The sequence below is a fragment of the Bombina bombina genome, chromosome 4, assembly GCF_027579735.1.
Source record: "Bombina bombina isolate aBomBom1 chromosome 4, aBomBom1.pri, whole genome shotgun sequence".
NCBI classification, from domain to species: Eukaryota; Metazoa; Chordata; class Amphibia; order Anura; family Bombinatoridae; genus Bombina; species Bombina bombina.
Genome location: NC_069502.1, coordinates 436,518,330 through 436,543,020, shown reverse-complemented (window position 1 = coordinate 436,543,020; position 24,691 = coordinate 436,518,330). Strand labels below are relative to the sequence as shown.

The window sequence follows — 24,691 nt, the reverse complement described above, 5'->3', positions numbered from 1 at the left end:
CAGAGGGTTAGTGCATTGTTAACTATACAATTCTACTGTATTTAATGGTCCTTTAAAAATGCAGATAACTATTCCCTGAGTACACAAGTAAGTGCAAGAAACCTAAGATCTGAGAGTAGCATATATGGTCCTCACTTGGCCTTGTGATCGGAGAGTAGCAAAGCATATATTTATACAGTTAATAACACGTAAATCTTTGCTTTACAATACTGCATGATTCAAATAAGTTTAAATGCTAAGCTCTTCTGCTAAGAAGCAAATCTTTCTTCATATGTCACACAAACACATAATCCAGAAAAAAATACAAAGAAAACTACAGAAAACAGTAAACAAGTGTTTTATAAGCAAAATGTTTTACTTTTGTCTTGCATTGGCACCACTTGTATATTTACTATAGCGCCTCTTTAAATATTTTATATATCATATGGTATCCACAAGCGTCAAAAAAGGAAATTTATGCTTACCTGATAAATTTATTTCTTTTAAGATATGACGAGTCCACGGATTTCATCCTTACTTATGGGATATCGCCTCCTGGTCAGCAGAAGGGGGCAAAGAGCACCACAGCAGAGCTGTATATATAGCTCCTCCCTTCCCTCCCACTCCAGTCATTCAACCGAAGTTAGGAAGAGAAAAAAAAAAAGCCAAGGTGCAGAGGTGACTGAAGTTTAACAAAAACAAAGACCTGCCTTAAAAATTGACAGGTTGGGCCGTGGACTCGTCATATCGTAAAAGAAATAAATTTATCAGGTAAGCATAAATTTCCTTTTCTTTTACAAGATATGACGAGTCCACGGATTTCATCCTTACTTATGGGATACAATACCAAAGCTATAGGACACGGATGAAAGGAAGGGGCAAGACAGGAACCTAAATGAAAGGCACCACTGCTTGAAGAACTTTTCTCCCAAAAACAACCTCGGACGAGGCAAAAGTATCAAATTTGGAAAAAGTATGAAGAGAAGACCAAGTTGCAGCCTTGCAAATCTGTTCAACAGAAGCATCATTTTCAAATGCCCATGAGGAAGCCACAGCCCTAGTAGAATGAGCCGTAATTCTTTCAGGAGGCTGCTGTCCAGCAGTCTCATATGCAAAACGGATGATACTCTTCAGCTAAAAAGAAAGAGAAGTAGCCGTAGCTTTCTGCCCCCTACGTTTACCCGAAAAAGCAACAAATAATGAAGATGATTGACGAAATTCTTTAGTCGCCTGCAAATAAAACTTCAAGGCACGGACCACGTCCAAGTTATGTAACAGACGCTCCTTCTTAGAAGAAGGATTGGGACACAATGAAGGATCAACAATTTCCTGATTAAAATTTTTGATGGAAACAACCTTAGGAAGAAAACCAGGTTTGGTACGTAACACTACCTTATCGGAATGAAAAATAAGGTAAGGAGAATCACATTGTAGAGCCGAAAGCTCAGAAACTCTGCGAGCAGAAGAAATAGCAACTAAAAATAAAACTTTCCAAGATAACTACTTAATATCTATGGAATGCATAGGTTCAAACAGAACCTCCTGAAGAACCTTAAGAACTAAATTCAAACTCCAAGTAGGAGCAATAGGTCTAAACACAGGCCTGATCCTAGTCAGAGCCTGACAAAAGGATTGAACATCCGGAATATCTGCCAGACGTTTGTGTACCAAAATAGATAAAGCAGAAATCTGTCCCTTTAAGGAACCTGCTGATAACCCCTTCTCCAACCCTTCTTGGAGAAAGGACAAAATCCTAGGAATACTAATCTTACTCCATGAGTAACCCTTGGATTCACACCAAAAAAGATATTTACGCCATATCTTATGGTAAATCTTAATAGTAACAGGCTTACGTGCCTGAATCAATGAATCAATGATCGAATAAGAGAACCCTCGCTTAGATAAAATCAAGCGTTCAATCTCCAAGCAGTCAGCTGTAGAGAAATTAGATTCGGATGCTGGAAGGGTCCCTGAATGAGAAGGTCCTGCCTCAATGGAAGCTTCCACGGTGGCAGAGATGACATGTTCACCAGATCGGCATACCAAGTCCTGCGAGGCCACGCAGGAGCGATGAGAATCACTGAAGCCCTCTCTTGTTTGATCCGAGCAATCACTCGGGGGAGGAGAGCAAACGGTGGAAACACATAAGCTAGGTTGAACGCCCAAGGCACTGCCAAGGCATCTATCAGTTCGGCCTGAGGATCCCTTGACCTGGATCCGTATCTCGGGAGCTTGCATTCTGACAAGATGCCATAAGATCCAGCTCTGGTCTGCCCCATCTGAGAATCAAAGTGGCAAAGACCTCCGGATGGAGTTCCCATTCCCCCGGATGAAACGTCTGTCTGCTTAAAAAATCCGCTTCCCAGTTGTCCACTCCTGGAATGTAGATTGCTGACAGATAACAAGAGTGAGCCTCCACCCATCGAATTATCCTGGATACTTCTCTCATCGCTAAGGAACTCCTTGTTCCTCTCTGATGATTGATGTAAGCCACAATCGTGATGTTGTCTGACTGAAATCGGATGAATTTGGCCGAAGCCAACTGAGGCCAAGCCTAAAGAGCATTGAATATTGCTCTCAACTCCAGAATATTGATTGGAAGTAGAGACTCCGACCGAGTCCACACACCCTGAGCCTTCAGGGAATTCCAGACTGCCCCCCATCCTAGTAGACTGGCGTCCGTTGTCACTATCACCCATGAGGGTCTGCGGAAGCATGTCCCTTGGGACAGATGATCCTGCCACAACCACCAAAGAAGAGAGTCTCTTGTCTCTTGATCCAGCTCTATTTGGGGAGACAAATTTGCATACTCTCCATTCCACTGTCTGAGCATGTACAGTTGTAGAGGTCTGAGATGAAAACGCGCAAACGGAATGATGTCCATTGCTGCCACCATCAATCCAATTGGCTCCATGTACTGAGCCACTGATGGCCGAGGATTGGACTGAAGGGCTCGGCATGTATTCAAAATTTTTAACTTTCTGACCCCCGTCAAGAAGATTTTCATGGATATAGAATCTATTAGAGTTCCCAGGAAAGGAACCCTTGTTTGTGGGATTAATAATCTTTTTCCAGATTCACCTTCCACCCATGAGTCCTTAGAAAGGACAGAACCATGTTGGTATGACACTTTGTCAGTTGATAAGACGACGCCTGGATCAGAATATCGTCCAGATAAGGCACCACTGCAATGTACCGTGGTCTGAGAACCACCAGCAGAGAACCTGGAACCTTCGTGAAAATCCTGGGTGCCGTGGCCAGCCCGAAGGGTAGAGCCACAAACTGAAAATGTTTGTCCAGAAAGGCAAACCTTAGGAACTGGTGATGATCTTTGTGGATAGGAATGTGCATATATTGACCCTCCTGGATCAATGTAAGAATTGTCCGAATAGTCTCCATCTTGAAGGATGGGACTCTGAGAAACTTGTTTAGACTCTTGAGGTCCAAAATGGGTCGGAATGTTCCCCTTTTTTGGGAACCACGAAAAGATTTGAGTAAAACCCCTGCCCTTGTTCCTGTATTGGAACTGGACAAATTACTCCCATAGTGTAGAGGTCTCTTACACAACGTAAGAACGCCTCTCTTTTTATCTGGTCAACAGACAATCGTGAAAGAAGGAACCTTCCCCATGGGAGGGAATTTTTGAACTCCAGCTGATATCCATGGGACACGATTTCTAGTGTCAAGGGATCCTGAACGTCTCTAATCCATGCCTGGACAAAGAGAGAAAGTCTGCCCCCTACTAGATCCGGTCCCGTATCGGGGGCCGCCACTTCATGCTGTCTTGGGAGCAGCAGCGGGCTTTTTGGGTTGTTTATTCTTGTTCCAAGCCTGGTTGGGTCTCCAGACGGACTTGGCTTGTGCAAAATTCCCTTCCTGTTTAGCAGAAGAGGAAGAGGGGACTCCCTTGAATTTTTGAAAGGAACGAAAATTACCCCTCTGCTTAGATGTTTTATCCTGAGGTAGGAGGTGACCCTTACCTCCCGTAATGTCAGAAATTATCTCCTTCAAGTCAGGCACAAATAGGGTCTTTCCCTTGAAAGGGATAGCCAAAAGCTTGGATTTAGAGGACACATCCGCAGACCAAGATTTTAACCATAAGGCTCTGTGCACTAAAATGGCAAAACTTGCATTCTTAGCCGCCAATTTGGCAATCTGAAAGGCGGCATCAGTAACAAAAGAATTAGCCAGCTTAAGGGCCTTAATTCTGTCCATTATTTCGTCTAAAGAAGTCTCAGTCTTCAGAGACTCTTCTAAGGCATCAAACCAAAAGGCAGCAGCAGTTGTGACTGGCACAATGCAGGCCGTCGGTTGTAAGAGAAATCCTTGATGTACAAATAGCTTTTTTAGAAGACCCTCCAACTTTTTATCCATAGGGTCTTTGAAAGCACAACTGTCCTCAATATGGATAGTTGTACGCTTAGCCAAGGTAGATATAGCTCCCTCCACCTTAGGGGCCGTTTGCCAAGCATCCCGAACGGTGTCAGCTATAGGGTACATTTTCTTAAAAGTAGGGGAAGGTGAAAACGGTATACCCGGTCTTTCCCATACCCTTGAAACAATTTCCGAAATTCTCTTAGGAACCGGAAAAACATCCGAATAAGAAGGAACCTCTAAGTATTTGTCCATCTTACACAATTTCTCTGGAGGAACCACAATAGAGTCACAGTCGTCCAGAGTCAGCAAAACCTCCCGCAACAACAGACGGAGATGTTCAAGCTTAAATCTGAAGGACATTACGTCTGAATCTGATTGGGGCAATGCACTTCCTGAATCAGACAATTCCCCTTCAGATAGAGTCTCCCTACCTCCCACCTCAGAGCCCTGGGAGTGTACGTCAGAGATTGCCAGCAAAGAGTCAGAAGTCGCCTGGACCACCTGGTCCTCTCTTCTACTACGTTTGCCCTGCAGTACTGGCAACTTAGATAAAACCTCTGTAAGAGTTGCTGACATAACTGCAGCCATATCCTGGAGAGTAAATGAGGTAGACGCCGTCAAAGAACACAGTGTCGCCTGAGCGGGCGTTAAAGGCTGTGACGCTTGGGGAGAAAGTTGTGACCTACCCTGAGGCTCATCACGTGGAACACCCTCTTTAGTCATACTTTTAGTAAAAAAAATCTGCTCTTTACACTGTAAGGCCCTCTCTGTACATGAGGGACAAAGCGTAACAGAAAGCACAAGATAAACTGCTAGATTGGTCAAGAGTCACACAATATATATCTATATATCGATATGTTTAAAGAAAATGATGTGCACAATTTCTTTAATATAGCTGTGTACCTGTATTGCATAAACATAAAATATAAGCAAGCAAAGTCCTTAGCGAGTAATGTCTCCTGTCACAGTCACCTCAGAAAAAAATAAACAGTAAGCTTTCAGACACCACGCCGCAGCTCTGCTACGGCGCCTACCTGCCTCCACCGACTGAAATTGACTTCCCTTAAGCAACACGCCTAAGACCGCTTGTGTAAGAGCAGAACAAGCGTACTTAGGAGCCGAATGGCAGCCGGAACACGATCCCTCCGGATGTTTCTCTCAACACAATTGCGCTAAATCGCGCCAATACCAAGCCCCGCCCATCGTGGGCATCAGAGCCCGAGAAAAACAATCAATATGCCCATACAGGCCAAAACCCTGGATTCTAGTAGTGTCAGCTCCGGAACTCTCGCAGCGTCAGCCTTTCCCATAGTAAACTCTTTCTATCTGCATAATGAAAAGGAATAGCAAGAGTATACACCTAATAGTATAACCTTCCAGCGCTTCTAGGTTACAGTAGGCATGCTAGAGTGTCTTGGTAATATAAGGTATATGACGGTTCCCATTCTTTCCTTATACTAATGAGTACCGGCATATAGTGACAGAAAGCCTTAATAGCCCCTGACAGCAAGTAAAAGCACAGTCATTCTGAGCTATGTCACACCGTTTTCTGTATTCTTTTTCAGTGTCAAGCCCCAGAAAAAAAATACTGCACTTACCTTCATGCTGAGGAACAGCATGAGAAATTTCACAGTGTCAAGAGGTCCACTCTTCCTCCTGAGGTCCTGTGAAGATAGAAGGGCCTTAGTTAAAGCTTCTCTAAGACCAACACAGAAAAACATCATGAATATGGGAGGCACAGAGAGGTTAAAAAAAACCCAGTTCCCATAGTCAGAAATCCAGAGGCTGCCCTGTAGTAAAATAGTACACTTTGGCACCATTTAAAAATAAAAAACTCTTGATTGAAGAATCAAAACTAACACCTCACTTTACCTCTTCCTATCACTAGCACATGCAAAGAGAATGACTGGGGTGAGAGGGAAGGGAGGAGCTATATATACAGCTCTGCTGTGGTGCTCTTTGCCTCCTCCTGCTGACCAGGAGGCGATATCCCATAAGTAAGGATGAAATCTGTGGACTCGTCATATCTTGTAAAAGAAAAACAAACAAAAACTGCCCTATTTTGCTTTTAAAGCTCAATGCTGTTTTACACAACAACATGATATTTAGCATCAGCTAACAAGCCTAACACGGGTTAGAATAACATAAGAACATTCCTCTATTCAATTGCCAGGCTATGGATGACACAATTAGTGTCGAGGAGACAGGCTGTGTATGTTTTCTAACTCGCTACCCAATGGCAGCTAGGAGCATGTGCCATTATGAATAATACCTCAGGAGATATGGCCCTTAAACAACTTTTTTTTTTTTTTTTAAATAAGATTTTTTAAAGGGACATGAAAAACACATTTTATTTCATGATTCAGATAGATGATACAATTATAAGCAACTTTCCAATATACTTGTATTATCTAATTTGTTTCATTCTCTTTGTTTCCTTTGTTGAAGGAGCAGGAAAACACTGATGGGAGCTAGATGAAACCCAATGACAAGAGGAATATATGTGCAGCCAGCAATCGGAAGCTTCTGAGCCTACCAAGGTATTCTTTTCAACAAAGGATAAAAAAAGAACAAAACAAATGAGATCACTCTATCTGAATCATAAAAGAAGTTTGGGTTTAATATCCCTTTAGGTTTCCAAAGAAAAATAAAACACAATGTTAAACAGCAAGAAAATGTGTTATTTAACTTTACTAATCTACAGCACTAACGAAATTTCAAGAAGCTAGTAGTCTCTTGGTCTTGTGAAAGCAACAGACTAATGTACGCTGGATAGATTTAAAGAGACAGTCTACACCATAATTGTTTTTTTTTACCTATTCCCCAGTTTTGCATAACCAACACAGTTATATTAATACACTTTTTATCTCTGTGATTATCTTGTATCTAAGCCTCTGCAGACTGTCCCCTTATTTCAGTTCTTTTGACAGACTTATTTTAGACAATCAGTGCTGACTCCTGGGTAACTCCACGGGAATGAGCACAATGTTAACTATATGGCAGTATGGCACACATGAACTAATGCCCTCTATTTGTGAAAAACTGTCAAAATGCATTCAAATACGAGACGGCCTTTCAAGGCTTCAAAATTAGCATATTAGCCTACCTAGGTTTAGCTTTCAACTAAGAATACCAAGAGAACGAAGCAAAATAGATGATAAAAGTAAATTGGAAAGTTGTTTAAAATAACATGCCCTATCTGAATCATAAAAGTTTATTTTGACTAGACTGTCCCTTTAACTTTGCTTTGAGTGAGCAAAACTAAATCCAGAATGGTTATTTGTAAAGGCGTGGGAAATGATATTCCCCACACCTGAAGTAGATTATCATTGGACACAAATGCACCATCATAGGATTGTTGAATACCTATGTATTTGCCTGTGTACATAAAAAGATTGCAGGGAAATGTGCTGTTCTCTAAGAAAATGTTAATATTATCTACAGAGTGTAATGTGATGTGATTGTTAAAGGGACATGAAACCCATTTATTTTCTTTCATGATTCAGATAGAGCATGTGATTTTAAACAACTTTCCAATTTGCTTCTATTATCTAATTTGTTTTGTTTCCTTGGTATCCTTTGTTGAAATGGATTCCATAGGTAGGCTCAGGAGCTGCGGATTGGTGGCTGCACATATATGACTTGTTATTGGCTCACCTGATGTGTTAAGCAAACTCCCAGTAGTGCATTATTGCTCCTTCAACAAATGACACTAAGAGAATTAAACAAATTAAATAATAGAAGTTGGAAAGTTGTTTAAAATTGCATGCTCTATCTGAATCATGAAATAAAAAATTTGGGTTTCTTGTCCCTTTAAAGCAGTGTTTCTCAACCGCAGTCCTCAAGTACCCCAACAGGCCAGATTTTCATTATAACTTAACCAGTGCACAGGTGAAGTAATCAGCTGATCAGTAGCACCATGTTACTAACCTCCTCACCCATCAGCTGATTATTTCACCTGTGCACTGGTTCAGCTATAATGAAAACCTGGCCTGTTAGGGGGTACTTGAGGACCGCAGATGAGAAACAATGCTTTAAAAGGATAGTGGCGGAGCGTTCAGAAAAATAATAGTCTGATGAGAAGCCCGAAACCGAGGCTCACCACTGCAACAACTAGCAGCAAATGCTTGACAACATAGAGAGGATAGTGAGAATGGTGACCTGCATACTTAGAAGTGCAAATCTAAACCGTGCCTATTTTATATATACCTAGGCATACAGACCCCAAGCCTATGCACATCGTATGACTGTAAGCAATAGTAATAAGTATTGTAGAAGTGTTAGAGGAGGTGGGCTACACTAAACCTTCTTCAGGTCCCCAATGCTTACTGCCGGTCTGCCGCCTGCTAAAAAAGCAGCAAAAACAGAACAAACAGCACTAGGGCAGAAGCAATGTTACTCAGCAGCTTGATCTCATACACAACAGTATGTCTGCATAGAAAACAGTCACCAGCAACAATCAGTTATTTACTGGGACACTTTAGTGGTGAAGGGGGGAGAGAGAATAAGGAGAAAAAGAAACTTCATTCTTAAAGAAATCTCTAAAAACCGAACACAGGCCCCGGATTAGTTTAAGTTTAATGAAGCAATAAACTAGGCATGTGACCAAATGACTACCAACAAGCTGTGCTGATGAGCTGTTGCTAGATATTTAAGTTGTCTAGTTACTTTTTAGGAAAAGAAAAAAAATAAAGATATCAAATAAAAAATATAGCTCATATGCCTGTGTAAAAGGAGTTTTACTTATTGACACAAAATACCAATGTATTCATATGACTGTGCACTGTCATTTCAATGTAGAAGAGAAATAACAATGCTGCACATGCAGATCACATACCGAGTAACACTGAAAAAGCACTGTACGCAGGACCAAATGTACGTGAAACCCATAACATGTCATTCATGGCTCATGGCAAACCATTTTAAATAACTTTTCAATGTACTTCTATTATTACATTTGTCTTATTCTCTTGGAATCCTTTGATGAATGAGCAAAATGTACTACTGGGAGCTAGCTCAACACATCTGTTGAGCAAAACAACAAAAGGCAGGTATGTGCAGCCAACAATCAGCAGCTAGCTCCCCATAGTGCATTGCTGCTCCTGAGACTACTTATGTTTTTCAACAAAGGATACCCAAGGAACAAAGTAAATTAGATAATATAAGTAAATTAGAGAGTTGTTTATTGTTTAAAATGTCCTGCTCTATCTAAATAATGAAAGTTTAACCTATAAATAAACTTCTAGTTTCTATCTCATGAACATGTTGAATAAGACTGTAGGATAGCCACTTTAGCAGATGCCTACAATAAAAACCTTAGTTGGTTTAATAACTTCCAAGTGAAACCAAACAGAAGACTTTGCTGTTGCACCCAAAGATTAATATCATGAAACTCAAAATTAAACTTTTAAACTTTCCACTTATTGCTATAATTTCCCTTTTTCTCCTCATGATATTCTTTTGTTGAAAAGCATACTTATGCAGGTTCTGGCGCAGCAATGTATTACTGGGAGCTAGCTGATGACTGGTTATATACAAGCAATAGTGCAATACTACAATGTACTAACATCAGAGCATTTTCTTTTTGTCCTTTATGGCCCTATATAGCAGCACATTATAATGTAAGTATTTATTGCAATGTAATAGCACAAAGGTAGGACCAGCACACCTGTATTCATCAGATATCCATAAATAGCATGGTAGGTGCAACCATATAGAGTCCAATCCCATAGACTCCTAGTAAGTATCCAAAGCAAATAATGATGCACTCTCATGAAGTGAAAGGACTTTTTATTAAGTGAACAGTAACGTTTCGGGGCTTCTGCCCCTTTGTCAAGCTAAAAATGCAATGCACATACAAACAGTTTATAGCACAGCTAATTAAAACAAGGACCAATAGGAACACACTTAGAGGGCGGAGTTACACAAAGGAAACAAAGTTTTTTTTATATATACACAGTAACCCCAATTTAATTAACCCTGTGTTGCCATATAAGAAATCCTAAAGGACCAAGATTAAAAACAACTTATCTGAGGGTCCATACAAAAATCCATAGCCATCTACATATAAAAGGGGAGATATACATGAACAGAAGAAATAATAATAACCAATATTAAATCATAATAATGGATTGAGATCAAACTCCCGATTCATACCCTTGGGGTAAAGTGTATCTAGTTTCCATATCCACTTAGCCTCTCTATACAGAAGCTCTTTATGTCTATCACCTCCCCTGGGTTTTCTTTTTATTTGGTCTAATACCATAAAGCGGAGTTGATTTGCTTGATGCCCCATTTCTAAAAAATGTGCTGGCACAGGAAGATCTTTAGTACTATCATTTCTAATAGTAGACTTATGTTGTCCTATACGGTCCCTTACCCTTTGGGTGGTCTCCCCTATGTATAATAGCCCACAAGGACATTTAAGGGCATATACAACGTAAGAGGAATTACAGGTGAAGAACCCCGGTATTTTAAATTTGCAACCGGAGTAGGGGTGACAAATTTCACCCCCTTTCATGACACTGTTGCAGTGGGGACAACCCAAACAAGGGAAGGTACCATTCTTAGGTTTCCCAAAAAAAGGAGACTTATTGGTTTCAGAATTAACAGTAGATATAGTAATCCTTTTGCCACAAGTGTACCGCTTACGATATGCTGCTCTTGGAAATTGAGTAAACTCTTTAATGTCAGGACATGACTCCTTTAGGATATGCCAATTATGCTTAAGAATACCTTGTATTTTATAGCTTAGGGTATTATATGTACTGACAAAAGTTAATCTATCATTTTTGGGGTGACTATTTTTGAAATGGAAATTAGACCTCACTTCTGATAGTTCCTTGTCAGAGTATCCTCTCTCTTTGAATTTCGACTGTATCTCATTAAGTCTATTTACCTTAACTGAGGGGTCAGAGACAATTCTATCAACCCTAAGGAATGGTGATTTAGGGACTGATTTGAATATAGCAGGAGGGTGGAAGCTATTTCTATGAAGTAGTGTATTTTTATCTGTTATTTTAACATAAAGGTCAGTTTTTAAGTGACCCTTATCTTTATACACCAAAGTATCAAGAAATTCAATTTTAGTAGAATCATGTTTAGTAGTGAATGTAATAAACGATGCTGATCTTTCAATGTCATTTTTCAGTTGGTTTAAGCAATCAGGGGTGCCCTGCCAGATAATGAATAGGTCATCTATATACCTATGCCATGCCAAGCAATGTTTTTGGAATAAGGGGTGATTATACACAATAGATTCCTCTATATAGTCCATGACCAGACAGGCATAGGATGGGGCCACATTGGACCCTATCGCTGTGCCTGTCTTCTGCAGATAATACTTTTTGTCAAAAAGGAAATAATTTTGAGTTAGGATAGCTTCCAATAGGTCAACCATAAAGCATTACTCATAATGGAGCCAATACCGGCCACTATGGGGCGCCCCGGTGGATTGACGGGGTCTTTATGTATTTTTGGTGTTAAATAAAAAGCTGGTACAATGGGATGCTGGATAAACAAAAAATCATACAATTTTTTACTGATTATACCCTGGTGAAAGGCACGATCTAACAAGCCTATAAATAGAGTATGTATCTTAAGAGTTGGATCACCTGATAATTCAGTGTATACAGCTGCATCATTTAGCTGGCGTAAAGCTTCAGTAATATACATTTTGGTATCCCAGACAACCACTGCCCCGCCTTTATCAGCATTTTTAATCGTTATGGTAACATCATTCTGTAAAGCAGTTAATGCACATTTCTCTTCATTAGTTAAATTACACATTACAAAACCATGTTTTTTGCTGCAATTTTTTATTAATTAAAGACTTGAATTGGTTATCTACCACCTTAATAAAGGTCTCAACACCGGGGTTCGTGCAAGGTGGAGTAAAGCTGCTTTTATTGTGTAAACCAAACCTAGCTACATCCAAAATCTCACTATCAGTAACCTGTGATTCAACAATAGACGATTGAGGGATATTACTGAAAAAAGCCTTCAATCTTCGCAATCTGAAAAACCGCATAAGATCTACATTGAGTTCAAAAGTGTCTGGTAACTCCGTCGGACAAAATGACAGGCCCTTACTGAGCACACATAGTTCAATGTCACTAAGCGGTCTTGGAGACAAGTTGACAACGTTTACCTGCCCCACTTCTGTTGTCGTCGAGTGTACATTTCTCCTCTTTCGGCCGGAGCCTCTGCGCGTCTTCCTCCTCCTCCCCTTGGCGTCATCTGGTCTTGCGCTAAAAAAAGGGGCGAAGCCTTCCACAGACGTCACGTTACCATTGGAACTATTGGATGATCCAGAATCAGAATCCACAGCCTGTCGCTGGCGTGCTAACCCTCGTCCACGGTTAGTATTACCAGTGTAGCGCCTCCGGTATCTGCCCCATCTGTAGACTTTACCGTGTTCATAATCTTGTTAGTCTCTTCTGAACTTTCGGCGCTTGCGTTCCTCCACATCTTTTTTGAAGGAGTTAACATTATCTTGTATTTCTTTCAAAATACCCGGTATTTCATCTTCTCTCGCCATCTCTCTCAGTTTATTCTCTTGATCTGGTATCTGTGCCTTTAACGATTGTAGCTCTAAATTAGAAAATTCTATATTCAATATCATAATGTCCATAGAGCTCTTGTTCAGTATTTGTTGGTACTTTGCACAAAAATCCGGGTTATCTGCAAAAAAGGTTGGCTGTAGTGTGGAGCGCATGCCTCTAGGGATTCTTCTTGTCCTATGGTATTCAGCCATGGTAGAGGAGTGTAGTTGGAGGTTAACTTGTCTTTTCATTGCTTTTTCCAGTTCTTTACGTTGAAAGTCCTTATCGGGAGCTGTTAGAAACTTTCTGGAACCCAAGGTAAGGGTGGCTATGCGAGCTGCTTCCTCCTCAGAATATGAAAACAAGCCAGTTTTGTTTGCCATGGTGCATAAAGTGAAAACACAGTCTCTTTCACATGTAATAAAGTCTTTAACCACACAGCAGTGTGTCAATGGGTGGGTGCTGCAGTCCTGCAGGGATATTCACACAGTAATAGCACAAAGGTAGGACCAGCACACCTGTATTCATCAGATATCCATAAATAGCATGGTAGGTGCAACCATATAGAGTCCAATATATTTATTGCAATGTATTATTTTATAAAGTATATTCCAAAACAACCACATGTCTGATATTAGATATGTAATTACTGAAGATCCAAAAAGGGGCTCAACCTTGGCACTCCCGAGGTTTTGGAACTATATTTACCATAATGCTAAGCCAGCTTAAATTGTCTGAACATTAGGGGAAATGCTGGCTGAGCAACATGGGAAATGTAGTTCCAAAACCTTTGGAGTGCCAAGGTGGAGCACCCCAGTGGACCATCAACACCTCATTTTCAACTCATTTAACCATTAATGTAATCTGCATAGCTTGCTGATGAATAAGGAAGCTTCCAATACTTAAAGGTACAATGAACCCACATATTTTTCTTTCATGATTCAAATAGAGCATGCAATTTTAAGCAACTTTCTAATTCGCATTCCTGCTTTTTAAATAAAGATAGCAAGAAAACGAAGAAAAATTGATAATAGGAGTAAATTTGAAAGTTGCTTAAAATGTCATGCTTTATCTGAATCATGAAAGAAAAAATTTGGGTTGTTTCCCTTTAAGAGTATACAGTACTCTTTATCTGTGCTAAAACTGCTATACACAAAGCACAAACATTTCAGTGACTGGTGTACTAGCATTACAATACACTTACAACATGTATATACAAGTAGCCTTCAGTTTACGCTAGGATTCTGTTCCTGAAGGAACAGGTGTAAAAAATAATCAATGTAAAATGAAACCAGCTATAAAACGTAAGTCAAGGGGAAGTAAATGAGTTAGGTTCCAGGTCCATTTCAAAATTGACATTAGTAATGTAATATATTATAACTTACTATGAGTAAGATTATAAGTGGACAACTAACAGTTACGTGCAAGCGAAAAGGGTATTGTCACAGGTGTTTGTGCGCGTCGAGTTTACCGCTCGTATTACAAGTTGAAAGTAAACGTGATTGCTTGAGCGCAATCGCAATTTATGCTAGAATGATAACCGCATCTTTAGAGCCATGGTTAACTGTTTTGCGGAAAAAATATATCACAAAACACATCAAAAATATGTTACAAAGTACAGTTACACTCATAATAAATTAATAACTCTATATGATAAAAAAATATTCAAAAAAATATTGCACAAAAAAAGTTATAAGGGCTCAAAGATATGAGATCTCAGGTGTTGGGGGAAAAAAAGGCAGGCAAAGGGCTTTAACATTGAGATACATACACATACTTGTCTAAAGATGGATATGTATGTATGTATCTATGTGTATGTGTGTATATATATATATATATATATATATATATACATACACACACAGGTATATATGTGTGTACATATGTATTTATATGTGTATATATGTACTTACCGACATATATGTATATATATATATACATATATATATGTGTGTGTGTGTGTGTGTGCGCATTGGAGCTCTTTGCAGTCAAAAAGATAAAAACATTTAAGATCATATTTATGCAATATTCATATTTAATAAAGTGGTATAGTGTGTATTTACTGTATATATTTTACATTCCAATGTTTAAATCTGAAATTAAAAAATAAAACATACGAGATGTGAAATGGAGTGGTTTAATTGCCAGCTCCTTGAGGACGGGTATGTTGGTGAGGAGCTCATCTCACCTTACTCATCCAAGACTTGCGCTTGCACATAGCCTTTCTCCTCTTTACTGCCTCCCAAAGCCGTCTCTGGCCTAAAACAGAAAAGTGAAATCAATACTGATAAGCCAATGGAAATGTTAAAGTCTTACCACTTCTAAGTCAGACTCACTAAAGTAGCACCATTATATGTACAACTGCAGTGGCCTTCCATATTCAAAGTATGTTTTATTTCTATGTCTGAGTATTAAATTATTCTAAGAGCAAATGAAGACTGAAAACAAACATAACTAGTCCACTTCTCAGTAAAAGGGCAAGAAAAATATGTCACACAAAACCAATAGTGACAATTCCTAGTGACAGAGCGTAAAGTATTAAAAAGATTAATGAATATCTAGAATGCTCTAATTTTACCAAAAAAGTGTTTTATATATATATATATATATAGATATATCATGAAATTTACAGTGGTCCACTAGTCCTAGACGACTTACAAATTAATTTGCCTTGTTCCTATCGTGGACTAGTAACTTTTTCCCTCTGGGCAAGTAGCTTTTAACCCCTGACTAGTAAACCTTAGTGATATTTTCCCACCCGTGTGTGTGTGTGTGTATGTATGTATATATATATATATATATATATATATATATATATTTGTGCTCATAAGTTTACATACCCTGGCAGAATGCATGATTTTTTTGGCCATTTTTCAGAGAATATGAATGATAAAACAAAAACTTTCACTCATGATTAGTGTTTGGCTGAAGCCATTAATTATCAATCAACTATGTTTACTCTTTTTAAATCATAATGACAACAGAAACTACCCAAATGACCCTGATCAAAAGTTTACATACCCTGGTGATTTTGGCCTGGTGTGTGTGTAGAAAAAGGTCAATGAGTTTCTGGACTCCTGACAGACCCTTGCATCTTTCATCCAGTGCTGCACTGACGATTCTGGATTCTGAGTCATGGGGAAAGCGAAAGAATTGTCAAAGAATCTGTGGGAAAAAGGTAGTTGAACTGTATAAAACAGGAAAGGGATATAAAAAGATATCCAAGGAATTGAGACAAAAGTGTTCAAACTCTAATCAAGAAGTGGAAAATGAGGCTTCTGTTTGATAACATACTGCATTTATCTTGCCATCAATTCTGACCAAATTTCCTGTGCATTTGCATCTCACACATCCCCAAAACATCAGCGATCCACCTCCGTGTTTCACAGTAGGAATGGTGTACCTTTCACCATAGGCCTTGTTGACTCCTCTCCAAATGTAGCGTTTATGGTTGTGGCCAAAAAGCACAATTTTGGTCTCATCACTCCAAATGACTTTGTGCCAGAAGGTTTGAGGCTTGTCTCTGTGCTGTTTGGCGTATTGAGAGTAGGATACTTTGTGGCATTTGCGTAGTAATGGCTTTCTTCTGGCGACTCGACCATGCAGCCCATCTTTCTTCAAGTGTCTCCTTATTTGCATCTTGAAACAGCCACAACACATGTCCTATATTTCACCTGAAGTTATTTGTGGGTTTGTCTTTGCATCCCAAACAATATTCCTGGCAGTTGTGGCTGAAACTTTAGTTGGTCTACCTGACCGTTGTTTGGTTTCAACAGAACCCCTCATTTTCCACTTCTTTATTAGAGTTTGAACACTGCTGATTAACATTCTCAGTTCCTTGGATATCTTTTTATATCCCTTTCCTGTTTTATATTCCTGTTCAACTACCTTTTCCCACAGATCCTTTGACAATTATTTTGCTTTCCCCCATGACTCAGAATCCAGAATCGTCAGTGCAGCACTGGATGAAAGATGTAAGGGTCTGTCAGGAGTCCAGAAACTCATTGACCTTTTATACACGCACACTAATTACAAGAAAACAGATCACAGGTGAGGATGGTTACCTTTAATAGCCATTCAAACCCCTTTGTGTCAACTTGTATGCATGTTATGAGGCCAAAATCACCAGGGTCTGTAAACTTTTGATCAGGGTCATTTGGGTAGTTTCTGTTGTCATTGTTATTTAAAAAGAGTAAACATAGTTGATTGATAATAAATGGCTTCAGCCAGGGTATGTAAATTTATGAGCACAGCTGTATATATATATTTAGTATATACACACACACACGCATATAGAATGCTTAAATTTACATAACTAAAAATATAACCAGCATGACCAAAAAGTAGATTTTTAAATATATCAAATAAGCAACCAGAGCGAGAGAGAGATGTTAATTAAAGGACCAGTAAACACAGTAGATTTGCCTAATCAACAAATGCAAGATAACAAGACAGTACAATAGCATTTACTCTGAATTTCAAATGAGTAGTAGATTTTTTTCTAACAAATTTTAAAGTTATGTCTATTTCCACTCCCCCTGTACAATGTGATAGCAATCAGCCAATCACAAATGCATATACGTATAGGCTGTGAATCCTTGCACATGCTCAGTAGGAGCTGGTGACTTGAAAAGTGTAAATATAAAAGACTGTGCACATTTTTTTTAAAGGAAATAAATTGGAAAGTTGTTTAAAATTACATGCTGTATCTGAATCATGAAAATGTAATTTGACCTGAGTGTCCCTTTAATGCAAAAAAGTTAGTAGCCACTGTTTTAGTGGCTCCAGTCACTTGCTATGTAAAACTTCATTACAGTGTAGAATATAAATGGATTCACATTATGCACAGAATTTGAAATAAGAAAAATACTTATTAATTTCTAGTCTGTTGCATCTTCTTTCTAGCCTGAGACGAGTACAATAGTTGAATTTTAAGTCACACATTTTTTTATAAGCCAGGGAATATTTAGAATCTATGAGGCTGAAGTAAAGTTTAGGAGGAATGGTTCCTTGGATTTGTCAATCTCATTTTTATTAATCCACATAAAAGGAAGAATACATAGAAAAAGCAAACCACTTACCTGGCCGGCCCATTCCGATCTTCTCCAGGTCTTCATTCTTGACATAGTCAAAGTGAGAGAGCCGCGTGATATTGAGGTCATCACGGATGCGCAGAAAATATTGCTGCAGCTGCACCTCGCTCAGGAGCTCCAGAAGCCACTCTGAGCCTTCATCTGGCTGCATGCTACTGCCCAACTTCTGCATAGGAGAGAGAAAAAAGATAAAACTTAGCGAGCACAAGAGGAAGAGGTTATATTAGGCTTCCATTTATTTATTTATTGCCTCTGTAAATTCAGCTACTGATCAGTCAAATTCATCCATTCTCAGATTACATTAAAACGTAAGATCTGCAAAATCAAAAAGGAAATACAAACAGTTGCTAAGGAAGACACTGCAAATTGTTTAGTGCTGCTCAGTAAAAATAAGAGGTTGTCCTGAGTTTTCTAAATACTGATCTGTCTCTTCTGGAACAAACGTGTTACATCCTGGAGAATCCTTCAACCTGTGTTAATTTTCACACTCTCTCTCTACTTCCATTTATTTTGTGTTGGAAGCAATGGTTGCTAGAGAACTGAATCAGTCACAATGAAACTTATAGTTCAGATAATAAAAAACTCCATTTAGAAAAACTATCACACTAATGGGACCAGCAGATTTCTTAAATAATAGCATGTTTATACTTAAACTAATTCATTGTTTAAGGGATAAATTCATGAAAAACAATCATGTACTTTTACCTAAATCAGATTCAGATGATTATAAAAAAAAAGTCTGGGACCGTTTCTTCTGTGTTTGGAATATAAATAAACAACATAGAAAGCAGCACAGTACTGAAAGCAAGTGCTTATTGCAAACAGCCCTCTTTCCATTTTCTCTTGGCAAGTGGAAATAGAGTGAGGATTCATACTGCCAGCACACTAATGAGTAGTTCAGTGGGTTTCCATAAGTACTGAAGAAGTTAGTAAATGAAGGACTACAAAACCATGTCAACAAAAACAGTGAAAAGATGTATTTTTTAATGGATAATGATATATTATTTACTTTATAAAGAGCCTTTCGATATATTAACTGTGTTTATTTCCTCATAAAATAGTAGGTCTTATAAGTAAACATTTAGAAGAAAAAAGAGTTTGCTATGAAATCTAACAAGTTTTGGATCTCATGCATTAAAGGGCCATTCTAAGGCAAAACCATAAAAACATGTTATTTTTGTATTATTGAACCTGGATAAAGACAGCAAGGAGTACCAAGCATCCCAACCAATCAGAAGCAGCGATCATATGTAGCCTTCTATCACAAGCCATGTTCTGTCTGGAAGCTGCAATGCTTGCAGCACCAAAACCAGACTTCACATTTGTTTAACCCTTTGTGTGCTATAACAAATAAGAGCATGACATTTTTTTCTTCAGAATGTCCCTTCATTCCATTCAGAACATTACTATGTTAAAGAGCCATTATAGTAATAAAATAATATGCACAAAATATGTATGTCATTTTATCACTAGTGACAAAGCAACACTATCTGTTTACCAGCACAAAAGGTTTAAACACATAGTTTAAGTACTGCTCAGGAGCCACAGAGAACTGCTGGTCCTGAGCAGAAACTGTCACTGATGCTGATCCAATCAGCAAAGCTACTTGCATGACTCAGCTGAGTACCAAGACAATTTAACTATTCGTTTAACCCCTTTGTGCAAAGTCGCTAGTGATAAAATTACTTGCTCTAACAAATTAGAGCATGCATCACTATATTAGCTCCCCACACACATAATCTTAAAAAAAAACACTATAATCATCTTGTGGAAGTTTGTGATAAGACTCTTGGTTACAAAAAAAAATCATGATTAAAGGGACAGACTAATCCAAAATAAACTTTCATGATTCAGATAGGGCATGTAATTTTAAACAATTTTCAATTTACTTTTATCAACAATTTTGCTTTGTTCTCTTGGTATTCTTAGTTGACAGCTAAACCTAGGAGGTTCATATGCTAATTTATAAGCCCTTGAAGGCCGCCTCTTCTCACAGGGCATTTTGACAGTTTTTAACCACTAGAGAGTGTTAGTTCATGTGTGTGATATAGATAACACTGTGCTCACGCACGTGGAGTTCCAATGAGCCAACACTGATTGGCTAAAATACATGTCTGTCAAAAGAACTGAAATAAGGGGGCAGTTTGCAGAGGCTTAGATATAAGATAATCACAGAGGTAAAAATTGTATTTTTATAACTGTGTTGGTTATGGAAAACTAGGGAATGGGTAATAAAGGGGTTATCTATCTTTTAAAACAATAACAATTCTGGTGTAAACTGTCCCTTTAATAAAATTATGGTTTTAACAAAGATTGTAATCACAGTATGTGAGACTGATGTGAACAAGAATGTTCTGCTTTGTTAAAAGGCATAATGAGAAATTCTGGTTCTATCCACAAAGAAGGGAGAGGTAAATTAGGGGCCCCTGAGCAGGCATAGCTGGCACCACACCCAAATGTGAAAACCTGCCCTATTTCTAACTCTGCCCTACATTTGTTTGTTGATACAAAAAATATCACTTGTAATCACCATTTCTTAGTAAACAAAAAAAATCTTCCAAAAGACTATTTAATTATATAATCCAAAATGCGAGAGCTTAACTGTATAGCTGCAACAGAATCTGATTTTTATAATCACCTGTTTGTCATAAAAAAATATCCCATTACATTATTACTAAATTACTCAATACCTGAACACGCATCCATGAGAACTGCAGCAGGGGTAGTGTGAGCACACATCATGAGAAGTCCAGCAGGGGTAGTGTGAGCATACATCATAAGAAGTGCAGCAGGGGTAGTGTGAGCATACATCATGAGAACTACAGCAGGGGTAGTATGAGCACACATCATGAGAAGTGCAGCAGTGGTAGTGTGAGCATACATCATGAGAAGTGCAGCAGTGGTAGTGTGAGCACACATCATGAGAAGTGCAGCAGTGGTAGTGTGAGCACACATCATGAGAAGCGCAGCAGGGGTAGTGTGAGCACACATCATGAGAAGTCCAGCAGGGGTAGTGTGAGCATACATCATAAGAAGTGCAGCAGGGGTAGTGTGAGCATACATCATGAGAACTACAGCAGGGGTAGTATGAGCACACATCATGAGAAGTGCAGCAGTGGTAGTGTGAGCATACATCATGAGAAGTGCAGCAGTGGTAGTGTGAGCATACATCATGAGAACTGCAGCAGGGGTAGTGTGAGCATACATCATAAGAAGTGCAGCAGGGGTAGTGTGAGCATACATCATGAGAACTACAGCAGAGGTAGTGTGAGCACACATCATGAAAAGTGCAGCAGTGGTAGTGTGAGCATACATCATGAGAACTGCAGCAGGGGTAGTGTGAGCACACATCCTGATAAGCGCAGCAGGAGTAGTGTGAGCACACATCCTGAGAAGTGCAGCAAGGGTAATGTGAGCACACATCCTGAGAAGTGCAGCAAGGATAATGTGAGCACACATCCTGAGAAGTGCAGCAGGGGTAGTGTGAGCATACATCATGATAAGTGCAGCAGGGGTAGTGTGAGCACACATCCTGAGAAGTGCAGCAGGGGTAATGTGAGCATACATCCTGAGAAGTGCAGCAGGGGTAGTGTGAGCACACATCATAAGAAGTGCAGCAGGGGTAGTGTGAGCAAACATCATGAGAAGTGCAGCAGAGGTAGTGCGAGCACACATCATAAGAAGTGCAGCAGAGGTAGTGTGAGCACACATCATGAGAAGTGCAGCAGGGGTAGTGTGAGCACACATCATGAGAAGTGCAGCAGGGGTAGTCTGAGCACACATCATGAGAAGTGCAGCAGGGGTAGTGTGAGCACACATCATGAGAAGTGCATCAGGGGTAGTGTGAGCATACATCATGAGAAGTGCAGCAGGGGTAGTGTGAGCACACATCATGAGAAGTGCAGCAGGGGTAGTGTGAGTGTGAGCACACATCATGAGAAGTGAAGCAGGGGTAGTGTGAGCACACATCATGAGAAGTGCAGCAGGTGTAGTGTGAGCACACATCATGAGAAGTGCAGCAGATGTAGTGCGAGCACACATAATAAGAAGTGCAGCAGGGGTAGTGCGAGCACACATCATAAGAAGTGCAGCAGGGGTAGTGTGAGCACACATCATGAGAAGTGCAGCAGCCAGCAGGGGTAGTGTGAGCACACATCATGAGAAGTGCAGCAGGGGTAGTGTGACCAACTGATCATCCATCATAAGAACTGCAGCAGGGGTAGTGTGAGCACACATCCTGAGAAGTGCAGCAGGGGTAGTGTGAGCATACATCATGATAAGTGCAGCAGGGGTAGTGTGAGCACACATCCTGAGAACTGCAGCAGGGGTAGTGTGAGCACACATCCGGAGAACTGCAGCAGGGGTAGTGTGAGCACACATCCTGAGAACTGCAGCAGGGGTAGTGTGAGCAAACATCCTGAGAACTGCAGCAGGGGTAGTGTGAGCACACATCCTGAGAACTGCAGCAGGGGTAGTGTAAGCACACATCATGAGAACTGCAGCATGGGTAGTGTAAGAACACATCATGAGAACTGCAGCAGGGATAGTGTGAGTATACATCATGAGAAGTGTAGCAGGGATAGTGTGAACACACAACATCAGAAGTGTATCAGGGGTAGTGTGAGCACACATCATGAGATGTGCAGCAGGGGTAGTTTGAGCACACATCATCAGAACTGTACAGGGGTAGTGTGAGCAAACATTATGAGAACTGAAGCAGGAAAAGTGTGAGCACAGATCATGAGAAGTGTAGCAGGGGTAGTCTTATCATGCCTCATAAGAACTGTAGCACTGGGGTAGTGTGAACATGCAAATATGCAAACATTACAACACATCAAGGGGTAGGGCTACATATCCCATTTTATTTTTGTTACTAATTGTATATAATCTTCAAATGTGGCTTGGGACATATGCTGAAATGTACAATAATCTGAGAAGTCAGCAGGGGTAGTGTGAGCACACATCATAAGAAGTGCAGCAGGGGTAGTGTGAGCATACATCATGAGAAGTGCAGCAGAGGTAGTGCAAGCACACATCATAAGAAGTACAGCAGAGGTAGTGTGAGCACACATCATGAGAAGTGCAGCAGAGGTAGTGCGAGTACACATCATAAGAAGTGCAGCAGGGGTAGTGTGAGCACACATCATGAGAAGTGCAGCAGGGGTAGTATGAGCACACATCATGAGAAGTGCAGCAGGGGTAGTGTGAGCACACATCATGAGAAGTGCAGCAGGGGTAGTGTGAGCACACATCATGAGAAGTGTAGCAGGGGTAGTGTGAGCACACATCATGAGAAGTGCAGCAGGGGTAGTGTGAGCACACATCATGAGAAGTGCAGCAGATGTAGTGCTAGCACACATCATAAGAAGTGCAGCAGGGGTAGTGTGAGCACACATCATAAGAAGTGCAGCAGGGGTAGTGTGAGCACACATCATGAGAAGTGCAGCAGGGGTAGTGTGAGCACACATCATGAGAAGTGCAGCAGGGGTAGTGTGACCAACTGATCATACATCATGAGAACTGCAGCAGGGGTAGTGTGAGCACACATCATAAGAACTGCAGCAGGGGTAGTGTGAGCACACATTATGAAAACTGCAGCAGGGGTAGTGTGACCAACTGATCATGCATCATAGGAACTGCAGCAGGAGTAGTGTGAGCACACATCATGAGAAGTACAGCAGGGGTAGTGTGAGCACACATTATGAGAAGTGCAGCAGGGGTAGTGTGAGCACATATTATGAGAAGTGCAGCAGGGGTAGTGTGGGCACACATTATGAGAAGTGCAGCAGGGGTAGAGAGAACACATCATGAGAAGTGTAGCAGGGTTAGTGTGAGCACACATCATGAGAACTGCAGCAGGGGTAGTGTGGACACACATCATGCGAACTGCAGCAGGGGTAGTGTGAACACACATCATGAGAACTGCAGCAGGGGTAGTGTGAGCACACATCATGAGAAGTGCAGTAGGGGTAGTGTGAGCACACATCATGAGAAGTGCAGCAGGGGTAGTGTGAGCACACATCATGAGAAGTGCAGCAGGGGTAGTGTGAGCACACATCATGAGAAGTGTAGAAGGGGTAGTGTGAGCATACATCATAAGAAGTGCAGCAGGGGTAGTGTGAGCATACATCATGAGAAGTGTAGCAGGGGTAGTGTGAGCACACATCATGAGAAGTGCAGCAGGGGTAGTGTGAGCACACTTCATGAGAAGTGCAGCAGGGGTAGTGTGAGCACACATCATGAGAAGTGCAGCAGATGTAGTGCTAGCACACATCATAAGAAGTGCAGCAGGGGTAGTGCGAGCACACATCATAAGAAGTGCAGCAGGGGTAGTGTGAGCACACATCATGAGAAGTGCAGCAGGGGTAGTGTGAGCACACATCATGAGAAGTGCAGCAGGGGTAGTGTGACCAACTGATCATGCATCATAAGAACTGCAGCAGGGGTAGTGTGAGCACACATTATGAAAACTGCAGCAGGGGTAGTGTGACCAACTGATCATGCATCATAGGAACTGCAGCAGGAGTAGTGTGAGCACACATCATGAGAAGTACAGCAGGGGTAGTGTGAGCACACATTATGAGAAGTGCAGCAGGGGTAGTGTGAGCACATATTATGAGAAGTGCAGCAGGGGTAGTGTGGGCACATATTATGAGAAGTGCAGCAGGGGTAGTGAGAGAACACATCATGAGAAGTGTA

At 40.4% G+C, this 24,691-nt stretch overlaps 1 protein-coding gene across 1 annotated transcript in view; it reads right to left on the bottom strand.

Annotated features, from left to right (window-relative positions):
* TNK2 (tyrosine kinase non receptor 2) overlaps positions 1 to 24,691 on the bottom strand; it is a 555,703-nt gene that overhangs the window by 127,198 nt on the left and 403,814 nt on the right. Inside the window, exons 4-5 of the mRNA XM_053710269.1 lie at positions 17,981 to 18,158; positions 15,088 to 15,158 (exon numbers count right to left, since the gene is read on the bottom strand). Coding sequence (XP_053566244.1) covers positions 15,088 to 15,158; positions 17,981 to 18,158 — 249 coding nt within the window. The remainder of the gene's footprint in view (positions 1 to 15,087; positions 15,159 to 17,980; positions 18,159 to 24,691) is intronic.